Below are 25,490 nucleotides of genomic sequence, written 5' to 3'. Positions count from 1 at the left end.
CAGTACGAGGAGATTCGCCCAAATATCCGTCTAATGTGGACAGAGGTATTTTGAAAAACGCTTGGTGTGGATGCCTATCGTTATTACGCAAAATCAGCGTTTTCAAAATTATCCAGTCTAGTGTGGACGTAGCCTTAGATAGTGAATTAGAAGATGGACCAGTAGAGTGCAGGAGTGTGAGTGAAGTCTTCTTAGATAGGGAATTAGAACATGGAACAGGGCCTTCAGCCTATGTGGCTGTTACTGGATGCCAATCTACCTGCATGCAAACACTACCGCTCAATTCTCTTCCTGTTCTTGCCTGGCAAGGACTCCTGGGCTCTCAGAATACCAAAATCTTTCAAATTTTGATTGGATGACTATACATTTTAACATAATACATTCCATTCATAAAGTTGCTTCCACTCTAAGTTACTGACTGTCCTCCCTGCACCTTTCTCACAGCTGCCTAGTTTTTCACCATCAGTAAACACGGTCATGGTCCAGCTTTTTACTGTTGGACTTCGGCCATATTCCACCGAGATACAAGACTGGGCGGCACGGGAGGTCGTTCCTGCCTGTGGCCATCGAACTTTGCAGCTCCTCCCGTGGAGGGTCAGACACCCTGAGCCAATAGACTGGTCCTGGACTTATTTTCCATCTGGCATAGTTTGCATTTTGTTGTTTTGATTGTTTGTGATTTTTGTATTGCTATAGTTATGCTCTATTCTTAGTTGGTGCGGCTATAACGAAACCCAATTTCCCTCGGGATCAATAAAGTATATCTATCTATCCGTTCCCAAATTATTAACGTAGACTGTACACAACTAGGGTGTCACATGCTGTAATGTGAACAAAGTCATGTGAAGCTAGTGGACATAGAGGTGCTGTTTTCAACAAAAATGAGCAGCAGGCATCATATTGAGACACTCGAGGAGGAAGAGTCCTCCCAACCTAATACTACATGACATTTCTATGTGCTAAACATCAAAGGTAACAGGAGGACAATTCTATAGTTACAACATATTTGTAATGCTTCCTTTGAATTACATACAGTATTCACACACCTCCCTCTTCGCACCCACACTCCAGACACCCAAAATGAATGTTAATTAGCATTGTCTGGTTTGCAATCAACTCCAGTCCATTGCTCCAGGGAAACTACTATTCAGGGCTAGATTTTAAATTCAATCTACAATCCATGTTCAGTCTGAAAAATGGCTGATGGTAAAGTTAATACTCGCTCTATACCCTAACTCCAATATACGTCCTAACAACATGTTACCAGTCGGATCTGCTTATTCCTACAGTTTTTCATCCATCGACCAATGCTCCAGCTGTGGTGGTATTCCTAATGCTCTGCATTCTAATTTACCACATGAGATTATGAAGACCTTTACAACGTCCAAATACAGCACTAGGTTGTCTACTTCGACCTGTTCCGCTAGCTACACTCTCAAACGTTTATTAAACAACTCTGCCCAGTTCTATTATTCAGTAATCACTTCCGTATAGTGGATTCTATCATTTTCACTGACAAGTACAGTATGCCATTAGAAATGGTTGAGGCTCATTCAAGAGAAGACAGGTAAACACAAGGGACAAAGAACACAACAGAGCAGCTGAACTAAGTGTTTTCTATGCTGTACATTTGATATAAAACATTGAAAGGAGCACAGTTTCTCAACCTAGGGTACATGGACCCCTTGCTTAATGGTATTAGCATATGGCATTAAAAAAGGGTTGGGAACCATTGAAAAAGGGTAATAGGTCCAACTGACAAAGTCTGTCACTCACCAGCCCCAGGAAAAAAAGCTGCAAAATGCCATTTCTTTTCAATGCACACATGCAAATCAAACGTACAGTTATCAACTCTTGACACTGTAAGCTGGTGGTACCAAAACACATTCCAAAGGCATTCAAGTCACTTGATTGGCGACGTGAGTGCAATTGGGCTCACTGGGCTGAAAAGAGCCGTTATCGTGCTGCATCTCTAAATAAGACAACTACACACACTATCACTACTATATTTCTCTTTGTGTAAACAATGCTGCCTTACCTAGTGCCAAAAGACGATAAGACATAGGAGCTGGACTAGGCCATTCAGCCATCAATTTCCACTCCACCCTCTCAATCACATTCTCCTGCAATCTTAACTTAACTTTTGACTCCCTGATAAAAAAAAACAAGAACCGCAGTAGTTCAAAGCCCACCACTATTTCAAGGCCAACTTCAGCACGAAGAGCTAATAAAACCAGACAGGATTACTAGGCAAAGGGTCTAGGATGATGCTTCTAAGGAAGAATAATGTCATTTTGAAACATGCAGAAATCAGGTAACAAAATTGGTTAGAATTAAGCAATGGAAACTAGCAGAGTGTTTTGGTTCTTTAGGAAGTTGGACCGCAACGTTAAAAACATTTGATGAATATTCCTGCCCCAATAGCTTTCACCCGGCACTCATTTCTCTTCAAAGTTGTGCAGAACAAAAATCTGATCCTGGTTCAGCTGTCTAGTCATAGTCATACTTTATTGATCCCAGGGGAAATTGGTTAACTGGTTACTTGTCTATCAGTCAAGACAAGTAGTGAGCCCTAAACAGTGGAAGAATTAGATAAACATAAGTATGGCACTCACACCACACACCAGGGGGAATTGAAACCCTAATGTGACTTTAGCAAATTCTTATGCTAGATATCAGTCATGACACTAAGGGGAAAACATTCAATAAACTGAACCAATTTTCTCCTTTCACCGCAAATATAACAGCAAAGAATTCCACAGTGGGTTGACTTTGCTTGCTGAAGTTGCAGGGCGTCACGGTAAGTTAGCAGTCAGTTTGACACTATTACAACTTGAGGCATTCCGGAGTTTGGAGTTCAATCCCAGCGCCGTTCTGTAAGGAGTCTCTTTATGTTCTCCCTGTGGAATGCATGGGTTTTCTTTGGGTCCTCCAGATCCTCCTACAGTCCAAAGACCTACCAGGTAGGTTAATTGGTCACTGTAAAGTGTCCCATGATTAGATTAGGATTAACGAGGGCTGTCAGGGGTTGCTGGGGTGGCATGGATTGAAGGACCGGAAGGGTCTACTCTGGGCTGCATTGCAAAATAAAATTAAAAGTAAAGGGAAATGAAGGAAATTCTGTCTGGCTTATTTGCAATACAAATTGTTCACTATTAGGGAAAAAAATTTCATTGGTAATTTATAAAGCTGTGGCCATTTTTAATGAACACCGATGATTTGTGTTTAGCAAGTGATTTCTGGTGAGCAATGGAAAGTTTACAGAAGAATGTAGTTTAAAGTAGAGGGTAACAAGTGCTTGGAACGCACTGCTGGCAGAGGTGGTGTAGGCTGAATCAACAGGGACATGTGACTTGCATAGACGCATCTATGTATGAAAAATAGAGGTTTATGAGCTGTGTAGGACAGGTGGGTTAGATTCATTGTGAAGTATTGTATATGACCATTGTATATAGGTCAAAGCAACATCGTGGGTATTGTAGTGGATGAAACAAGTCAGTGCAAGGATCTCAGAAATTGTTCATATCCTCTGGACGTTTTGTATGCTTGCTGGTTCAATTCCATCATCATTCACATGTTTGAGTGATTTCTTGCCGGCAGACCCCATGCCTAGCCCCATTGCTCATCATTCAAATTACTTTCCTTCCTGCATTGAAAACCCCAAACTTGCCACAAGTAACAACCTCACGTTACATGCGTATGTAATAGAGGATTTCAGATCATAATGTAATTCCAGCATACAATTTACAATCCCAAAACATTCAGGAATTGGAATTTATTTACTATTATCACATGTATGAAATGAAAAGCTTTTCTTGCTTTCTATTCAAGCCATAAGACACAAGACCAAAAGATAGTGGAGCAGAATTAGTCTATTTGGCCCATTGAGTCTGCTCTGCAGATGATTGCACTCACTAAGGTGGAACAATGCAGAATAAAGTGTAACAGCCAAAGAGAAAGTGCAATCTATGTAAACAATAAGGTGCAATCATATTGCATTTCTAACTGTGTGTAATACAAAGGCTGCCCAGGGCAAACAATGAGTTAATTACAAAATGTCAATTGCGTAACACTGTGAGAAAGTTCAAAGTATCTCACCACAATACCCGCATTCTTCACTGCCAGAGGAAGGCCAAGTAGCCCTGTTCCGATGTTGCCTTTCAACAAGTGAATTAATGTCTGTATACACCTAGAAGAGGTAAGAAAATGACTAAAAGTTGCTTCCTTATTCCAATCACACAGCCCAGCATAACTGAACCATCAAATTAATCCACAGTTCAAGATCAAAATCGTAGTTTTCTAGCTCTATATACATTTATTCACAGGAGATCACACAGTCATAAAAGATTCAAATTACACAAACTCATTTTGTTAATTGTTTCAAAATAAACCTTCATACTCTGACAATTCAAACAGCCTAGCCATAGCCTGTATGTTTTTGTGTGTGAGATAAATAAATGAATCTGAATCAGGTTTAATGCCAACTTCATGTCGTGAAATTAGTGAACTTTGCGGCAGCAGTACAATGTAATACATGATAAATATAGAAAATAAACTAAATTATATCAAGTATATATGTATATTAAATAGCTAAGTTAAAATACGTAGTGCAAAAACAGAATTTTTTTTAAACAGCGAGATAGTGCTTCTCCTTATTCACATCCATCACCCCAATTAATCAGTTAACCAATCATTTGTAAAGTCTACACCTAGAAAGCATTCCCCTTCCCCAAAACAAACCAAAGACATCACCCACAGATGAAAGAAGTTCTGCTACCCAGGTATTGATTGATATTTAGAAACAAACTATTGTTTCAAATGTTTGTGACACTTACGTGGTGCCTGCATTTTCATTTAGACGCTGGTAATTGCCCAGATTTTGTTGTGCTTCTGAGATGTCAGGTGACGAGCTGTCATTGTCCGGGCTGTTTTCCATTGAGCTATAATCATTGTAGTCTTCATTTTTCAGCCTTCTGGTCGACATGGTGATAGCCTCTCAAAAACTGCTGCAAACTAAAGATATTTGAAATTAACTATGGAACATGTGACTTTTAATTTAATTAATGGGACACATCACACTTGTTCCACAACTAAGCACGATATTGGTAATGCATTTTTTCCTCAAAACACAGAACGCCAAATGTGCTCTGAGAGTGGGGTAATCTCATCAGGCTCCTTCTCCCCATTTATTTTTGAAAATGCTGGGGGTAAGTTCTGAGGAGGATATAAATGTTAATGCCACATATTATTTATTTACAAGTTATCAAGTTATCTGCAATGAGATTTCAAATCTCAGCCACCACAAAGAATGACACTCATTGAAAACCTTACCTTTTCTAACTCGATTCTATATTGCTGACATTTATTTAAATGAGACAGGACCTGATGAAGGGTCTTGGCCTGAAATGTCGACTGTTTACTCTTTTCCAGAGATGCTGCCTGGCCTGCTGAGTTCTTCCAGCATTTTGTAGGTGTTGCACCATTCCTCCAAACTCAACATGCTGGCTTCTCACATTTTCCTGCATGAATATTTACATTATGTATGGAAGCAGAAGATTTCAGGCCCAATGTATTCGTGTAAAATGAAGCTCCTTCCAGATTCCTACTATATGATCATGAGAAATGTATACAGTTTGTGAAATCTTTTCCTTAAATAACAGTTCTAACCGTACACTATAGGTACAGGAACAGTTATTACCCCTCAAGCATCTGGATCTTGAATCAGTGTGGATACCTTCACTCACTCTAGCACTGAACAGATTCCACAACCCAAGGACTGACTTTCAAGAACTCTATAACCTCGTGTTCTCAATATTTATTGTTTATTTATTTATAATTATTTTGTTTTTTTCCCCCTCAGTTTTCTCTTTGCACAGTCGGCCAGCTTTGGCACACTGGTTGTTTGTCTATCGTTATTGTGCATGGTTTTTTAGTGAATCTATCGTGTTTCTATCGTGTTTCCGCAAGAAAATGAATCTCAGGGTAGTTTATGGTGACGTGCATGTACTTTGTTGATAAATTTACTTTGAACCTCCCCATTTTTGTATTCCATATTTCTGACAAAGTATCAGTAAGCTTAATCAGTGCCAATTGACTAAACTTTTACTTTGGGGGTCTGTGGGTGTGTGGACATACACTTCAAAAACACAGAACAGCTCAGTACAGGTCCTTCGTCAACACTTTGGTGCAGCTTTCTGCACTAGTGCAGATTTCATAATTTCAATCACTTTTATCACCAACCTCCACCCTTCTCTCAAATTCACCTGATCTACTTTTGACATTTCCCTTCCCTTTTCTGATTTTCCATTTCCATCCCATGAGACAAACTATCCCAGGTGAAGAGAAGATAAAGTCAGATGTGTCAGTATTACAGTGGAATAAAGGGAACTACACAGAAGTTGGCCAGATTTGATTGGAAAAGAACACTGGCAGGGATGATGGCAGAGCAGCAATGGCTGGAGTTTCTGGAAGCAATTCGTAAGGTACAGGATGCTGTCCAAGTTGCATGCCATCTTGGACAATGTCTCCCATCCACTACATAATGTACTGGTTGGGCACAGGAGTACATTCAGCCAGAGACTCATTCCACCCAGATGTAACACGGGACGTCATAGGAAGTCATTCCTGCCTGTGGCCATCAAACTTTACAACTCCTCCCTTGGAGGGTCAGACACCCTGAGCCAGTAGGCTGGTCCTAGACTTATTTCCTGGCATAATTTACATATTACTATTTAACTATTTACGGTTTTATTACTATTTATTTATGGTGCAACTGTAATGAAAACCAATTTCCCCCGGGATCAATAAAGTATGACTATGACTACTATGACGATATCTACATCCCAAAGAGGAAGAGGTATTCTAAAGAAAAGATTACACAACCACTGCTAACAAGAGAAGTTGAAGCCAAAGAGTGGGCATAAACCAGATCAAAAGTTAGTGAGAAGTTAGAGGATTGGGAAGCTTTTAAAAACCAACAGAAGGCAACTAAAAAAAGTCATTAAGAAACTAAAGATGAAATATGAAGAAGGCCAGCCAATAATATTAAAGATGATACCAAAGGTTTCTGCAGATACATAAAGAGTGATAGAGAAGCAGGTCTGGAAATCGATCCACTGGAAAATGTTGCTGGAGAGGTAGTAATGGAGGGACAATGAAATAGCAGATGAACTGAGTAAGTATTTTGCATCAGTCTTCACTGTGGAAGACACTCGCAGTATGGTGGAAGTTTCAGGTGTCAGGGGGAATGAAGCGTGGGAAGTTACCATAACTAAAGAGAAGGCCCTTGGGAAACTGAAAGGTCTGAAGGTACACAAGTCATCTGGACCAGATGGTGTACACCCCAGAGTTCTGAAAGAAGTGACTGAGGAGAATGTGGAGGGATTAGTAATGATCTTTCAAGAATCACTAGATTCCAGAATGGTTTCTGAAGACTGGAAAATTGCAAATGTCACTGCACTCTTCAAGAAAGCAGAGGCAGAAGAAAGGAAACTATAGGCCAGTTAGTCTGATCTCAGTGGTTGGGAAGATGTTGGGGTCGATTATTAAGGATGGAGTCTCAGGGTAACTGGAGACACAAGATAAAATAGACTCTAGTCGGAATAGTTTCCTCAAAGGAAAATCTTGCCTGACAAATATGTTGAAATTCTTTGAAAAATAACAAGCAGGATAGACAAAGGAGAATTGGTTGATGTTGTGCACTTGGATTTTCAGAAGGCTTTTGACAAGGTGCCACACAAGAGGCTGCTTAACAAGCTACAAGCCTATGGTATTGCAGGAAAGATTCCAGCACGGATAAAGTGGTGGCTGACTGGCAGGAGGCAAAAAAGTGGGAATAAAGGGAGCCTTTTCTGACTGGCTGCCAGTGACTTGTGGTGTTCCACAGGGGTCTGTGTTGGGACCGATTCTTTTTACATTATATATCAAGGAATTGGATAATGGAATTGATGGCTTTGCTGCAAAGTTTGCAGACGATACAAAGATAGGTGGAGAGGCAGGTAGTTTTAAGGAAATAGACAGGCTACAGAAGGATTTAGACAGATTAGGAGAATTGGCAAAGAAGTGGCAGATGAAATACAGTGTCAGCAAATGTATGGTCGTGCACTTGGTAGAAGAAATGAAAGGATTGACCATTTTCTAAATGGAAAGAAAATACAAAAAACCGAGGAACAAAGGATGTGGGAGTCCTTGTGCACGATTCCCTAAAGGTTATTTTGCAGGTTGAATCTCTGGTGGGAAAGGCAAGTGCAATGTTAGCATTCATTTCAGGAGGACTAGTATATAAATGCATGGGTATAATGTTGAGACTTTATGAAGCATTGAGAGGACTTACGGAGTATTGTGAGGAGGTTTGGGCCCCTCGGAAAGGTTGTGCTGAAACTGTTCAAAGGAGCATCATAAAAATGACTCTACGATTGAATGGCTTGTCATATGAAGAGCGTTTGGTGGCTCTAGGCCTATATTCACAGAATTCAGAAGAATGGAGAGTGACCTCATTGAAACCCATGTTGGGATGTAATGTTGAATTTGTATAAGGCATTAGTAAGGCCAAATCTGGAGTATTGTGTACAGTTCTGGTCACTGAATTATAGGAAGGATGTCAATAAAATTGAGAGAGTACAGAGGAGGTTTACTAAAATGTTGCCTGGGTTTCATCTCCTAAGTTACAGAGAAAGGTTGAACAAGCTAGGTCTTTATTCTTTGGAGCGTAGAAGGTTGACGGGTGACTTGATAGAGGTGTTTAAAATTATGAGGGGGATTGATAGAGTTGACGTGGTTAGACTTTTTCCCCATTGAGAGTGGGGGAGATTCAAACAAGAGGACATGGGTTGAGAATTAGAAGACAAAAGATTAGGGGTAACATGAGGGGGAACTTCTTTACTCAGAGAGTGGTAGCTGTGTCGAACGAGCTTCCAGCAGAAGTGGTTGAGGCAGGTTCGATGTTGTCATTTAAAGTTAAATTGGATAGATATATGGACAGGAAAGGAATGGAGGGTTATGGGCTGAGTGCAGTTCGGTGGGACTAGGATAGGGTAAGAGTTCGACACGGACTAGAAGGGCCGAGATGGCCTGTTTCCGTGCTGTAATTGTTATATGTTATATGAGTGGTGAAAGGCCTCGATGGAGTGAATGTGGAGAGGATGTTTCTTAAGACCAGAGGACACAGACTCAGAACAGGGGGCATCCATTTAGAACAGAGATGAGGCCAGAGCGTGGTGAATCTGTGGAATTCATTACCACAGGCAGCTGTGGAGGCCAAGTCTTTAAATTTAAGGCAGAGGTTGATAGATTCTTGATTGGTCAAAGCATGAAGGAATATAGGGAGAAGGCAGGAGATTGGGGCTGAGAGGAAAATTGGATCAGTCATGATGAAATGACAGAGCAGACGCAATGGGCCAAATTGCCTAATTCTGAACCTGTACCTTATGGTATTATCACGGCCTTAGATCACTTGGAAAAAACAAACACCCATGTCAGGATGCTAGTCATTGACCATAGTTCAGTGTTGGACACCATCATTCCCACAGTCTTGATCGATAAGCTATGGAACCTAAGCCTCTGTACCTCCCTTTGCAACTGGATCCTCAGCTTCCTAACCAGCAGACCACAATCTGTGCAGACTGGTAATAATATCTCCTCCTTGCCAATGATCAACACTGGCACACCTCAGGGATATGTGCTTAGCCCACTGCTCTACTGTCTCTATACCCATCACTATGTGGCTAGGCACAGCTCAAATGCCATCTATAAATTTGCTGAAGATACAACCATTGTTGGCAGAATCTCAGAGATGAGAGGGTGTACAGGACCAAGATATACCAGCTAGTTGAGTGGTATCACAGCAACAACCTTACACTCAATGTCAATAAGACCAAAGAGCTGATTGTGGACTTCAGAACGGGTAAGATGAGGGAACACAAACCAATCCTCAAAGAGGGATTAGAAGTGGAGAGAGTGAGTAGTTTCAAGTTCCTGGGTGTCAAGCTCTCTGAGGATCTAACCTGGTCCCAACACATTGATGCAGCTATAAAGGCGGCAAGACAGTGGCTATAGTTCATTAGGAGTTTGAGAAGATTTGACTTGTTACCCAAGACACTCACAAAACTTCTACAGATGTACTGTGGAGAGCATTCTGACAAGCTGCATCACTGTCTGGTATGGGGTGGCAGAGCTACTGCACAGGATCGAAAGAAGTTATAGAAAGTTGTAAAATGAGTCAGTTTCATCACACTCCTAGCCTTCAAAAAGCAGTGCCTCAGATTATTAAGAATCCCCACCACCCAGGACATGCCCTCTTCTCATCGCTACCATCAGGTAGGAGGTACAGAAGCCTGAAGGCACACACTCAGTGATTCAGGAACAGCTTCTTACCCTCTGCCATACGATTCCTAAATGGACATTGAACCCATGAACACTACGTCCCTTTTATATTATTTCTGTTTTTGCACTATTTTTAATTTAACTATTTAATATATACAGTGGCATGCAAAAGTTTGGGCACCCCAGTCAAAATTTCTGTTACTGTGAATAGCTAAGCAAGTAAAAGGTGACCTGATTTCCAAAAGGCATAAAGTTAAAGATTACACATTTCCTTAATATTTTAAGCAAGATTACTTTTTTATTTCCATCTTTTACAGTTTCAAAATAACAGAAAAGGAAAAGGGCCCCATGCAAAAGTTTGGGAACTCTGCATGGTCAGTACTTAGTAACACCCCCTTTGGCAAGTATCACAGCTTGTAAACGCTTTCTGTAGCCAGCTAAGAGTCTTTCAATTCTTGTTTGGGGAATTTTCGCCCATTCTTCCTTGCAAAAGGCTTCTAGTTCTGTGAGATTCTTGGGCTGTCTTGCATGCACTGCTCTTTTTGAGGTCTATCCACAGTTTTTCGGTGATGTTTAGGTCAGGGGACTGTGAGGGCCATGGCAAAACCTTCAGCTTTCGCCTCTTGAGGAGGTCCATTGTGGATTTTGATGTGTGTTTAGGATCATTATCCTGTTGTAGAAGCCATCCTCTTTTCATCTTCAGCTTTTTTACAGACGGTGTGATGTTTGCTTCCAGAATTTGCTGGTATTTAATTGAATTCATTCTTCCCTCTACCAGTGAAATGTTCCCCATGCCACTGGCTGCAACACAAGCCCAAAGCATGATCGATCCACCCCCATGCTCAACAGTTGGAGAGGTGTTCTTTTCATGAAATTTTGCACCCTTTTTTCTCCAAACATAGCTTTGCTCATTGCGACCAAAAAGTTCTTATTTTAACTTCATCTTGTTTTGTGTTTGTCTTGTGTTTCTGTGATATCATTCTGGAGGAACAAATTGTATCATTTCTTAACGCATGCATTACTAAATGACAATAAAAGAGGACTGCGTGTCCTCATAATCCAATCTAATCAGTCCACAGGACTTGTTTCCAAAATGCATCAGGCTTGTTTAGATGTTCCTTTGCAAACATCTGATGCTGAATTTTGTGGTGAGGAGGCAGTAAAGGTTTTCTTCTGATAACTCTTCCATGAAGGTCATATTTGTGCAAGTGTTGCTGCACAGTAGAACAGTGCACCACCACTCCAGAGTCTGTTAAATCTTCCTGAAGGTCTTTTGCAGTCAAACGGGGGTATTGATTTGCCTTTCTAGCAATCCTACAATTCACTTAACTATTAACAGTAACATAAATTTTGACCAGGGGTGCCCAAACTTTTGCATGCCACTGTATATATATACTTACTGTAAGAGATTTACTTATCTATTTTTCTATATCATGTATTGCATTGTACTGCTGCTAAATTAACAAATTTCACGACATATAGCAGTGACATTAAACCTGATTCTGACGATTAGTCTCAGTTTCTCCCTATCTGCCACATCGCTACTCAAAATGGACCCTTTTCACTCTAGTACTTCCAAAACACTGTCCTTCAGGAAACTTTGCTGCCCCTCTGTTATTGTTGATGAAGCCTCCATACACATTTCTTCCATTTACTACACATCTGCACTCCCCTCTCCTCTTCCCAGACAAGAAAGATCACCTGCTCCATCTTTTCATTTCCCTAGCTTCAGCATACAGCCATATCATCTTTTGCCACTTTCAACAAGTAAAAAATACCCTACTTTCCTCCTCTCCGGCGTGCTGCAAGGATCATAGAAACATAGAAAATAGATGCAGGAGTAGGCCATTCGGCCCTTTGAGCCTGCACCGCCATTCAGTCTGATCATGGCTGATCATCCAACTCAGAACCCTGTACCAGCCTTCCCCCCGATACCCCCGATTCTTTTAGCCACAAGGGCCATATCTAACTCCCTCTTAAATATAGCCAATGAACTGGCCTCAACTGTTTCCTGTAGCAGAGAATTCCAGAGATTCACCGCTCTGGGTGAAGAAGTTTTTCCTAATCTCGGTCCTAAAAGGCTTCCCCTTTATCCTCAAACTGTGACCCCTCGTTCTGGACTTCCCCAACATCGGGAACAATCTTCCTGCATCTAGCCTGTCCAATCCCTTTAGGATTTTATATGTTTCAATAAGATTCCCCCTCAATCTTCTAAATTCCAATGAGTATAAGCCTAGTCAATCCAGTCTTTCATAATATGAAAGTCCTGCCATCCCAAGAATCAATCTGGTGAACCTTCTTTGTACTCCCTCTATGGCAAGGATGTCCTTCCTCAGATTAGGGGACCAAAACTGCACACAATACTCCAGGTGTGGTCTCACCAAGGCCTTGTACAACTGCAGTAGTACCTCCCTGCTCCTGTACTCAAATCCTCTTGCTATGAATGCCAGCATACCATTCGCCTTTTTTACCGCCTGCTGTACCTGCATGCCCACTTTCAATGACTGGTGTATAATGACACCCAGGTCTCGTTGCACCTCCCCTTTTCCTAATCGGCCACCATGCAGATAATAATCTGTTTTCCTGTTTTTGCCACCAAAGTGGATAACTTCACATTTATCCACATTAAATTGCATCTGCCATAAATTTGCCCACTCACCTAACCTACCCAAGTCACCCTGCATCCTCTTAGCATCCTCCTCACAGCTAACACTGCCGCCCAGCTTTGTGTCATCCGCAAACTTGGAGATGCTGCATTTAATTCCCTCATCTAAGTCACTAATATATATTGTAAACAACTGGGGCCCCAGCACTGAGCCTTGCGGTACCCCACTAGTCACTGCCTGCCATTCTGAAAAGGTCCCGTTTATTCCCACTCTTTGCTTCCTGTCTGCCAACCAATTCTCCACCCACACCAATACCTTACCCCCAATACCGTGTGCTTTAAGTTTGCACACTAATCTCCTGTGTGGGACCTTGTCAAAAGCCCTTTGAAAATCCAAATATACCACATCCACTGGTTCTCCCCTATCCACTCTACTAGCTACATCCTCAAAAAATTCTATGAGATTCGTCAGACATGATTTTCCTTTTACAAATCCATGCTGACTTTGTCCGGTGATTTCACCGCTTTCCAAATGTGCTGTTATCACATCTTTGATAACTGACTCTAGCATTTTCCGCTCTCTCACTTCTGGTCTGCCTATCCCTTCCCACAACCCCCTTCATCCTCAGCAATCTGTACCTTAGAATTCCACTTACCTCCTCATTCATCAATATCCTGTTATTAAACCACTGCTCGGCTAGAGTGAAATTAAAATCAACTTTAACTTCCATAAAGAAGCTGAACATTTCTTCAGGTATTTCTGCCTTTACAAGTCAAAGCTTGATTCTTGGCATATTAAAAGTCTCCGTTTGCAACAATTTTAAAATGGAACATTATTAGAGATAGCATGCTAGGTCTGTTTAAATTAATTTTTTTTTAAAGTTTCATGCTACAAGTAAATTCCTCTCCCCCCCCCCATATGACATAAAAAACCTAGAGATTGTTTTCTAATACAGTTCTAAACTGAACTTACATGGTATCTCTTACAATAATCTTCTAGTTAGATATCGCTTTGAGTAGACTTTATTGAGCCGGGAATCTAAATGAGAATATGATTTAGAAGATCAGAAGCAAAAGGATAAGTAAAAAAAAATCAATAAACAAATAAAACAAAGGTTGCATCACTGGAACACAAAAACAACAGCATCAGCTTAGAACTTTTGTTCTGCTTGTATGCAGTCTGTTTTTATTAACCAAAGACACCTGGGACTTTGAACTTGGGAAGACAACTACAACTCTGTCATAAAGGCTATCAGTGAGCAGAGCATTAAGTAATGGACAAGTTTCAGAATAGCAGAAAAATGCAAAAATCTGACTGTAAACAAAACAAGAAAGCTTGAATTACAGAATAAGTAAAAAGAAGTTCACACATTTGTGCACTTGTAGAAAGCAATTTCAGTGGTCATAAGTCTTAACATGCATTTGAAAGAATATTTACACTGGAATAGACAAGAATATTTTTCTTTTCAAGCCAGTTTGTCCACAGTACAGGAACATTGCACTGTTCTATATCTTGAAAAATGAACCAAACTGCAATAAATTACTTTAAATGAACTTTACGGAGAAATGCTCATCTTAAAACAAAGACTATGGCAGAGGCTGTCCAGCTGTACTCAGCCAGCTTCCCTGATCTTGTTCAAAATAGTTTGAGGATTCACATATGGGAATGCTGGGGTTGATTTCCTTGATGCAACGCTTGTGTGTGAGTGTCTTTGTTTAACATGGGGAGGCTGATGCACGAGCAGCCACCACATGGTCCTTGACAGATCAGGGTCAGGGTCCAGTAGCATAAAATACAAGACAACTGGGGATCTTTCACTGCTGCAGCCTTCCTCCATCTTCAATGCCATTGTGATGTGTCATCATCTTAGGCCAGATCCACCATGGGATTGCTGTCTCTCTGGAACCGTCTCCTTGACCAAACCACCATGGGTGACCCTAGCAGGAGCTAAGTGCCAAAAGTCTAAACTCCAGGCGGCATCGCTCTCCAGACCTCAGGAACTCACAAGCCTCGCCACAATCACAAGGTGACGATCCTCGGAGAAGGCTTAACATTACCTCTGAAAGAAAGCATCTTCACCAACAAAAAAAAAATTCCAATATGGCATAACTTGCATTCATGGACACATTGTCTGCAATGGGTGTGAAACCACAGCCTCCAGCCTCAGGCAATTAACACTAATTTTTCATCAGCAGTCATTTCTGATACTCTATTCAATACAAAACCTAAGAAAAGTGCAATCATATGGACAGATTGTACTTTTTGCTATTTTTAAATTTTTAATTGAATGGTCAGACCTAGGAAGGCAAGATGGCAAGAGGCAAGTCTGAGGTTAAAAAAATCACGTGGAAAAGATTGGTCCATGTTTTGGGCTGGAACCCTTCGTCAGGACTGTAGGGGGAAGGGGCAGAGGCCCTATAAAGAAGGTAGTGTGTTCCCCTATTCCTTCACCTTTCCTGCCTACAACTCCCTGCCTTCCCTCGCCCACTCCTTTATCTTTCCCCTTACTGGTTTTTCACCTGGAACCTACCAGCCTTTTCCTTCCCACCCTCCCCCCACCTTCTTTATAGGGCCTCTGCCCCTTCCCTCTACAGTCCTGATGAAGGATTCCGGCCCGAAACGTCGACCGATCTTTTCCACGGATGCTGCCCGACCTGCTGAGTTCCTCCAGCGTGTTGTGAGTGTTGCTTTGAACCCAGCATCTGCAGATTATTTTGTGTTTAAAAAATCACGTAATAACTGCAACAAGTCATCAGGAAAATCAAAATCTGTATTCCATTAACCTTCCTCAAGTGCATAAGCAATCGTAAAATTCAAGATTTGGCTATTTCAAATCAGAAAGCATGCATTAATCACATAAAATGTTCATTACTCTTCTCTTAAAATAATGTCCGCGTCTTAGGACATTACTCATTAATTTCAATTTACATTCAGAAGACAACTTACCGAAGGATACCAGCATTACCAAATCAGAATACAACACCGGCCCGCCCAAAGCAATTTATGGAACTGGAGGAAGAACGAAGTGTGGGAGAGTTTTCAGAATCATTTAGAAAAGGAAGCAGATTTAAGAGCAATTCTATTGTTTGGACACTACGTGGCCGAAAACACAGCTGTCAACCAAGAAAATCGCGATGACCGTACAGATTTGAACAGGTTTAAACAGGAAGGGGTTGGAGAATCGAGACGAGAAAGGGACTTACATGTTAACCTGACAACTGTAGAAAGTAGCAACACTAGAGAACGGGATAGGTGTGGGCCAGTGGGCATTAAGCAGTATAGAAAAGGGTGGGGAGGGGATTAACACCAAACCCATCGATCAGGCTGTCCTGTGCATTCCCCACTCCTGCAAGGAAGGAAATGGTAAACCCCCTCCCGACCATAGCACTCACCTCTCTCATTTCAGTGCCACTTCATTTTCCCCGGGACACTGGCACCAGCCCCACCAGAAACCGGCTTTCACCCCGGCTGCCGACAAGCCGCCAGTCATGTGACGTGCATTGTCACGTGCCTGTCACCTGACCGGAAACTGCCGGCGAGCCGCGGCTGAGAGGGAAGCTGCCGGGTCAACGCGCCCGATGCACTGGGGGAACTCAGCGGGTCGGGCAGCATCGATGGAGGGGGAGTGAACAGTCGTCACACTTCATCATCAGGACTCAGGAGAGCGTGGGATCGGCATAATAAATTAATGCAATTCCAAGTGGTTGAATAATTAAATGGCAGTCTTTCTGCCGGGAGGGTGAGTGTGTGCACTGGGAGGGAAGGGTAGAACAGATCCGTCCCTCGTCTCCAGCATGAAGCAGAACAGGTTTGACTGCCTCACTCGTTATTCTTTCTCCAAGCTCGCTCCAACTACCGCAAGACGTCAGATAATACAGTGATAACGAGCTTGATACTGATTCTGAGAGGAGATCTCTTTGGAATTTACCGGATACTGAAAGGCTCCGTTAGAGTGGAAATGGAGATGTTTCCATTAGTAGCAGAATCTAGTATCCGAGGGCCTTGAACTATCAGAATCAAAATCAAGTTTATTATTACCGGTGTGTGACATGAAATTTGTTAACTTAGCAGCTGCGGTTCAATGCAATATATAATCTAGGAGATAAAAATAAATAAAAATAATGATAAATAAACAAGTAAATCAATTAGTGTATACGTATATTGAATAGATTTTATAAAGGTGAAAAAACAGAAATACTGCATATTAAAAAAGTGAGGCTAGTACCCAAGATGGAGCTGATTAGATATACAACCATCTGCAGCTTCTTTTGGTCCTGTCAGAATGCTCTCCACGGTACAACTATAGAAGTTTTTGAGTGTATTTGTTGACATGCCAAATCTCTTCAAACTTCTAATGAAGTATAGCTGCTGTCTTGCCTTCTTTATAATTACATTGATATGTTGGGACCAGGTTAGATCCTCAGAGATCTTGACACCCAGGAACTTGAAGCTGCTCACTCTCTCCACTTCTAATCCCTCTATGAGGATTGGTATGTGTTCCTTCGTCTTACCCTCCCTGAAGTCCGCAATCAGCCCTTTCCTCTTACTAATGTTGAGTGCCAGATTGTTGCTGTGGTACCACTGAAGGGAATAAATTTTCTATTTACCCTTGAGAATTTTGAGTATGTACTGTGGGATTCTGTAAGGGTGATTTTTATTCAAGACATTTTGCCATGCAATAAGGCAGAAATCTCCCTGCAGCCTCACCCGCTTCTCTGAGATCAATTGACAAGCAGCCAGAGGACAATGAGCATTGGAAATCTTGGGCTCTCACACACCACAAAAATGCTCCCGAGGCTTGTTCAGTTAACAACACCGAATATAGGATGTATAAGTGTGTACAGAGCCCAGACAGATGAATTAGTTAAATACCAGAACAGAGTCAGTGGCCTTTCCTGTCCTGATGCTCGCACAGCATGATAATTCCCCTTTTTGGCATTGCAAGTTAGCAATATTTAACATAAAGAGCTTTCACTTTGTAGTCCGATACATAATAATTAAAGAGCATTTTTCATACAGGTGATGTGCTTTACAATAGGAGTAAGTATCAACATAAAAATAAAAGAAAATTCTGTTTCTTAAAAATGAGGTTAAATAAATAGATATTGAGTTGTCATTTAAAAGTGTCAGCCAAGTCTGCATCCTTTATTATTTAAAGGTGTTGAATTCCTCAGTTCAGGAGCATAGTTTAAGGCAGCAGTGAAGGCCCTCCCTCTGTCTGTCCTTGGCCATCTTCTCTATTGTGTCCCAGGTGTGGTTCCCTACGGTACAGCGCCAAATTGTCACTGGTCTCTTGCATTTCCTGCACCCTCTGTATTTTCTGACCAAGAAAGATCTCCAACCATACCCTACTCCCTTCAGTGTTACCAAGTGGACCTGTCCACAATCTTCATGAGGAAACGTTGGAAATGGATTGGGCGTGTGATGAGAAGACAGGCCAACTCCATCATCAAGACAGCACTTAATAGTTTAAAAAAGATCACCACCAATTATCTTTTGAGGGAAGTTGTTTAGATTTAAGGGACCAGCGGAAGAGAACCTGAAAGTTCAGGCAGGGGAGAGCAAAATGAAAGCGATTCTGTGATGTACTCCAGTCCCAGACTATTGAGAGCTTTCAAAACAAGTAAAAGAAATTTAAAATCAAATATAAAAGATACAGGAAGCCAATGCAGAGTATCCAGAATGGGAGTGATCTGTTCCCTCATCCTGGTTTTGGTTAAAAGTCCAGTAGCAGCATTCTGAATGAATTGAAGTTTGTCAATGGATTGCTTTGGAAGACCAGTAAAAAGTGCATTGCAGTAATCTATTCGATATAAAGGTGTGAATTAGTTTTTCAGCAGCATTATGTGACGGTAAAGGACATGCCTTTGCAATGTTTCATAAGTGTAGAAATGCTGCTCTGGTCAATTTATTTATGTGGGATTTAAAATTCAAATTTAATCAGTGATAACATCTGGGCTTGTTATTTCTGATTTTACGAGGGGACCCAAGTCTATGAAGAAGTTTTAGCACTTTTGGTTTTGGGACCAACCAAAAGTACTTCAGTTTTTATCTTTGTTTAGTTTTAGGAAATTGTTGCTCGTCCATTTGTTTATTACAGTCATACCATCAGTCAGAGAAGAAAAGGTGTTTATCATCATCAGGCTCAACTGAGGTATATAATGTATGGGATCTACATAACTATGGAAATCAAGTTATGCTCTCTAATGATGTCTCATAAGGGGAGCATGTATAAGGAGAAGAGTGACTATCTTAATGGCTATTGCCCAGTAGCACTCACATCTACAGTGATGAAATGCTTTGAGAGGTTGGCCATGACTGACTGAACTCCTGCCTCAGCAAGGACCTAGACGCACTGCAATTTGCCAATCACCACAAATGGCAGATGCCATCTCAATGGCTCTTTACACGGCCTTAGACCACCTGGACAATACAAACACCTATGTCAGGGTGCTGTTCATCAACTATAGCTCAGCATTTAGCACCATCATTCCCAAAATCCTGATTGAGAAGTTGCAGAACCTGGGCCTCTGTACCTCCCTCTGCAATTGGATCCTCGACTTCCTAACTGGAAGACCACAATCTATGCAGATCGGTGATAATATCTCCTCCTCGCTGATGATCAACACTGGTGCACCTCAGGGGTGTGTGCTTACCCTCTGTTCTACTCTCTCTATACCCATGACTGTGTTGCTAGGCATAGCTCAAATACCATCTATAAATTTGCTGATCTTACAACTATTGTTGGTAGAATCTCAGATGGAGAAGAGAGGGCATACAGGAGCTCGATATGCCGACTAGTGGAGTGGTGTCGCAGTAACAACCTTGCCCTCAACGTCAGTAAAACAAAAGAGCTGATTATGGACTTAAGGAAGGGTAAAATGAAGGAACACATACCAATCCTCATAGAGGGATCAGAAGTGGAGAGAGTGAGTAGTTTCAAGTTCCTGGGTGTCAAGATCTCTGAGGATCTAACCTGGTCCCAACATGTTGATGCAGTTATAAAGAAGGCAAGACAGTGACTATACTTCATTAGGAGTTTGAAGAGATTTGGTATGTCAACAAGTACATGCAAAAACTTCTATAGATGTACAGTGGAGAACATTCTGACAAGTTGCATCACTGTCTGGTATGGGTGGGGCTACTGCACAGGACTGAAAGAAGCTGCAGAGGGTTATAAATTTAGTCAGTTCCATTTTGGGTACTAGCCTGCAAGGTACCCAGGACATCTTCAAGGAGCGGTGTCTCAGAAAGGCAGCGTCCATTATTAAGAACCTCCAGCACCCAGGGCATGCCCTTTTCTCACTGTTACCATCAGGTAGGAGGTACAGAAGCCTGAAGGCACACACTCAGCGATTCAGGAACAGATTCTTCCCCTCTGCCATCCGATTCCTAAATGGACATTGAACCCATGAACACTACCTCATTTTTTAAAATATATATTCTGTTTTTTGCACAATTTTTAATCTATTCAATATATGTATAATGTAATTGATTTATTTATTTCTTATTTTTTTCTTCTTCTATATTATGTATTGCATTGAGCTGCTGCTGCTAAGTTAACAAATTTCACGACACATGCCGGTGATAATAAACCTGATTCTGAAGAGCAGGGAACCAAACCAGCTTCTCTGAGCAAAAGGTGCATAATATCTCTTAGAAAATACGTCTCCAGGACAGACCAGAAGTAAAATTCTCTGAGATGTAGGAGCAAAACCATTTAAGAGAGGCCAACCCAGTTTTCAAGGGGAAGTGGGAAATGGTCTCATTTGTCCCGAAGGCAGCACTTAGATCGAGGAGAATTAGAACTGAAAGCTTGGAGGCATCAATGCTGAGAAGGTCACTGACAAATTTGCAAAGAGCTATTTCAGTGCTGTGGTTTGCTCTAAAACCTGACAAACTTCTAGAATATTGTTCTCATTCCAAAAGTTGTTAAGTTGGTTAAAAATAACTTCCTCAAGCATCTTGCCCAGGAAGAGAAGATTTGATAGAGGTCTGTAGTTAGCTAGTACCTCGCTTTCGTGGTTTGGCTTTTTAAGTATGAGAAATAGTGACCACTGCCATATTTTGCCTTGTATGCCTTTTTACAGTTTCGATAAACTTCCTTATTTTAACTGTGATCTGTAACGTAAGATCATAAAACATAGGAGCAGAATTAGGCCACGCAGCCCATTGAGTCTGCTCCGCTATTCCATCATGACTGATTTATTACCCCCGTCTACCACATTCTCATGCCCCATAACCTTTGACATTTGACTAATCAATGACCTATCAAACACACATAAATATACCCAATGTCTTGACCTCCACAACTGTCTGTGGCAATGTATTCCAAAGATTCAGTAGCATTTGCTGAAGAGTTCCCGACTCAACCCTGTTCTAAGTGGACGTCCCTTTATTCTGAGGCTGTGCCCTCTGGTCCTAGACTTCCCCACTATAGGAAGAATCATCTCCACATCAACTCTATCTACAGCTTTAAATATTCAATAGGCTTCAATGAGATCTTCCCCACCCCTACCCTTTATTCTTCAAAATTCCAGCAAGTACAGGCCTAGAACAATCAACATGCTTGGTACATTAACCCTTTCATTCCTGGAATCATTCTTGTGTACCTCTCCTGTACCATCTCCAAATCCAGCACATCTTTTCCTAGATAAGGGGCCCAAAACTACTCACATTACTTCAAGTGCTGAGCAATGCCTTATAAAGTTTCAACATACATCCTTGCTACAGTGAAAAAGAGCGTTCGCCAGTGGCCATTCACTGTTTGGGATTGATTAGCAAGAGCAAATGAATGGAGGGCGGGGGGGATGTGCAGTGGTCATCGTTTGAGTGGACAGAGCCAGACTGGTGATTTTTAGGCTTTAGCTCTTTGAGGCTTCTGCAAAGAGAGGCTTCAGTCAGGGGAAACAAAGGAAAGAAAAGCTCAAGGTTAAGTTTTTTTTCCCTCCCTTCTTTACATCTGCTGAGCTAGGACAGTAGAGATGCCAGGCAGGAGAGTGGAAAGCTCCTCGTGTGGGATGTGGGAAGGCCGGGAGACCCCCGGTGTCCTGATGACTACAACTGCGAGAAGTGTGTCCAGCTGCAGCTTCTAACAATCCACATTAACGAGTTGGAGCTGGAACTGGATGAACTTCAGATCATTTGGAGGGCTGAGGGGGTGATAGATAGGACCTATAGAGAGGTGGTTACATCCAAGGTGCAGGACACAAGAAACTAGGTGACAGTGAGGAAGGGGAAAGGGGTTAAGGAGCCAGTGTAGAGTACCCCTATGGCCATCCCCCTCAACAACAGGTATATCACTTTGGAGACTGTCGAGGGGTGACCTAACAGTGGAAAGTCACAGTGTTTGTGTGTCTAGCACTGCATCTGTGACTCAGAAGGGAAGTGAAGAGAAGGGGCATCTTGTGATGATAGGGGATTCGTTATTTAGGGGAACGGACAGCATATTCTGCATGTGAGAATGAGATTCCTGGATGGTATGTTGCTTCCTGGGTACCAGGGTCCTGGATATCTTGGATGGAGTCCTCAGCATTCTTAAGTGGGGGGGTGAACAGCCAGAAGTCATGGTCCATGTAGGTACCAAGACAGGTAGGACAAATGATAAGGTCCTGCAGAGGGAGTTAGATGCCAAGGGCAGGACCTCCAGGGTTGCGATCTCAGGATTGCTACCTGTGCGACATGCTAATGTGGGCAAAACTGGGAAAGATTATAAGGTTTGATATGTGGCAAGGGAACTGGGAAAGATTATAAGGTTTGATATGTGGCTAGGGAGTTGGTGTAGGAGGGAGGACATAAGATTTTTGGATCATTGGGAAGGTGGGATCTGTACAGAAGGGACTGCTTGCATCTGAACTGGAGGGTGACTAATATACTAGCGGGAAGGTTTGTTAATGCTGTATGGTAGAGTTTAAACTAGATTTGTAGGGGGATGGAAACTAGAATGCCAGAACAGTTAGTGAAGCAGTTTTGGAAGGAGATGTGGGTACGACCTCAGACAAAGCCAGGAATCAAAAGGTTGAGCATGGTACGAAAAATGTCTTGAGCAATATACACAGTGCCTATGAAAGGCATTCAACCCCCTTGGAAGTTTTCATGTTTTGTTTTACAACATCAAACCACCGTGGATTTAATTTAGCTTTTTTTTTGACACTGATCAACAGAAAAAGACTCTTTTGTGTCAAAGTGAAAACTGATCTCTACAAAGTAATTTAAATAAATTACAAATATAAAACACAAAACAATTAATTGCATGAGTATTCACCCCTTCAAGTCAGTATTTAGTAGATATACCTTTGGCACCAATTATAGCCTTGAGACTGTGTGGATAGGTCTCTATCAGCTCTATCAGGACACTGCAATTTTTCTCCATTCTTCTTTACAATCCTAAGATTTCTACAGGGGCACAATTGAGAGCATCCTGACTGGCTGTATCACTGCCTGGTATGGGAACTGTACCTCCCTTAATGGCAGGACTCTGCAGAGAGTGGTGCAGACAGGCCAGCACATCTGTAGTTGTGAACTTCCCATGATTCAGGACAGCTACAAGGACAGGTGTGTAAAAAGGGCCCGTAGGATCATTGGGGACCTGAGTCACCCCAACCACAATCTATTCCAGCTGCTACCATCCGGGAAACTGTACCGCAGCATAAAAGCCAGGACCAACAGGTTCTGGGACAGCTTTTTCCACCAGGCCATCAGACTGATTAACTCACACTGATTTAAGTGTACCCTATATTACATTGACTGTTCTATTTATTATAAATTACTATGATTGCACATTGCACATTTAGACAGACATAATGTAAAGATTTTTACTCATGTATGTGAAGGATGTAAGAGATAAAGTCAATTCAATTCAATACAAAACTGCTCAAGCTCTACAAGATTACATTGAGATTGTGAGTGAACAGCTCTTTTCAAATCCAGCCAAGAATTCTCAACTGGATTGAGGTCTGCGCTCTGACTTGGCCACTCCAGGACATTAACTTCATTGTTTTTAAGCCATTCCTGTCTAGCTTTGGCTTTATGTTTGGGGCCATTGTCTGGCTGGAAAACAAATCTTCTTCCAAGTTGCAGTTCTCATGCAGACTGCATCATATTTTCCTCCAAGATTGTACTGCATTTTGCTGCATTCATTTACCCTCTACCTTCACGGGCTTTCCAGGGCCTCAGCAGTGAAACATCCCCAGAGCATGATGCAGCCACGACCGTGCTACATGTGAGGGATGGTCTGTTTTAGATGATGTGCAGTGTTTGGCTTACACCAAACATAGCATTTAATCTGATGACCAAAAAGCTCAATTTTGGTTTCATCAGATCATACAAGCTTCTTCCAGCTGACTTCAGAATCTCCCACATGCCTTCTGACAAACTCTAGCCGAGATTTCATGTGAATTTTTTCCAACAGTGGCTTTCTCTTTGCCACTCTCCCATAAAACTGCAACCAGTGAAGTACCTGGGTAACAGTTGTTGAATGCACAGTCTCTCCCATCTCAGCCACTGAAGCTTGTAACTCTTCCAGAGTTGTCATAGGTCTCTTGGTGGTCTCCCACACTCATCCCTTTCTTGCACAGTCACTCAGTTTTTGAGGACGGCCTGCTCCAGGCAGACTTCTGAATTTGATTGAATATACAGTCATGCTCCTCAACCCACAAGGTTACAGTGAGAAAATACAATCCACATAGTAAATGGAAAAGAAACGACCCCTGGTTATGACAATAACAGACTGGATAGACAAAGGAAAGTCAGTGGATGTTGTTTATTTGGATTTTCAGAAGGCATTTGACAAGGTGTCATACATGAGGCTGCTGAACACGATAAGACCCCATGATTTAACAGGAAAGATATTTGCTTGGACATTAGATTGGTGGACTGCCGGGTAAAGCAGATCTCCTCCATACTTTGCAAGACATGTCCATAGAGTTAAGTTACCAAAGGCATTCAGAAAATTAGATTTTCTCTAAAAACTGTATGTTGGCAAAAGTATCCAAACCACTGGATCTTCAAAGTGTGTAGCCAGCGATATACTTGTATACAAGGTTCATGATTGAGTCAAATCTGCACACATGATTTTCCTTACCATCATGAATAAAACTTGGATGGAATTGCAAAGCACCATCCCTAGCACTGAGCTTGGCTGTGATCTATTTCCAGTCTTGAGCATTTGAAGTTGTTGTGATCACCTTCACCAAGGAAACAGTGTTACGTGACAAACCTAGCAACATTGTACAGACTTGATCTATTCAGCTTGAAAGGATGGCTGGCACAATAGCTAAGTACTTTCTTCTTGCTCTGGTCCAACTGTACTTGGATTTTCAGAAGGCTTTTAACAAGGTGCTGTATATGAGGCAGCTTAACAAGATGAGAACCCATGGTAACTCCAGGAAAAATACTGGCTTGCACAGGAGATTAGCTGACTGCAGGAAGAAAAGAGTGGCTGGTTGCCAGTGACTAGTGGTGTTCCACAGTGGCTGGCATTGGAACTGATTCATTTCAGGTTATACATCAATGCTATGGCTGATGGAATTGATGGCTTTGTGGCCAACGTTGCATACAATGTGC

General features: G+C 41.8%; 1 protein-coding gene across 3 annotated transcripts in view; it reads right to left on the bottom strand.

The window, feature by feature from the left end:
- slc36a1 (solute carrier family 36 member 1) overlaps nucleotides 1–16,432 on the bottom strand; it is a 66,154-nt gene extending 49,722 nt beyond the window's left edge. For 2 of the 3 annotated variants that reach the window (XM_063053138.1, XM_063053140.1), the window contains exons 1-4: nucleotides 16,319–16,402; nucleotides 15,873–15,935; nucleotides 4,836–5,013; nucleotides 4,099–4,189 (exon numbers count right to left, since the gene is read on the bottom strand). In XM_063053138.1, the coding sequence (XP_062909208.1) occupies nucleotides 4,099–4,189; nucleotides 4,836–4,984 (240 nt within the window). In that variant the 5' untranslated portion in view covers nucleotides 4,985–5,013; nucleotides 15,873–15,935; nucleotides 16,319–16,402. Of the gene's footprint in view, nucleotides 1–4,098; nucleotides 4,190–4,835; nucleotides 5,014–15,872; nucleotides 15,936–16,318 lie in introns of all 3 variants that reach the window. The other variant, XM_063053139.1, reaches the window with a different exon arrangement.
- Between the last annotated feature and the right edge of the window lie 9,058 nt (nucleotides 16,433–25,490).

Source organism: Mobula hypostoma, chromosome 7, assembly GCF_963921235.1.
Source record: "Mobula hypostoma chromosome 7, sMobHyp1.1, whole genome shotgun sequence".
NCBI classification, from domain to species: domain Eukaryota; kingdom Metazoa; phylum Chordata; class Chondrichthyes; order Myliobatiformes; family Myliobatidae; genus Mobula; species Mobula hypostoma.
Note: the sequence above shows the minus strand (reverse complement) of the source record. Positions and strands in the feature narration are given on the sequence as shown.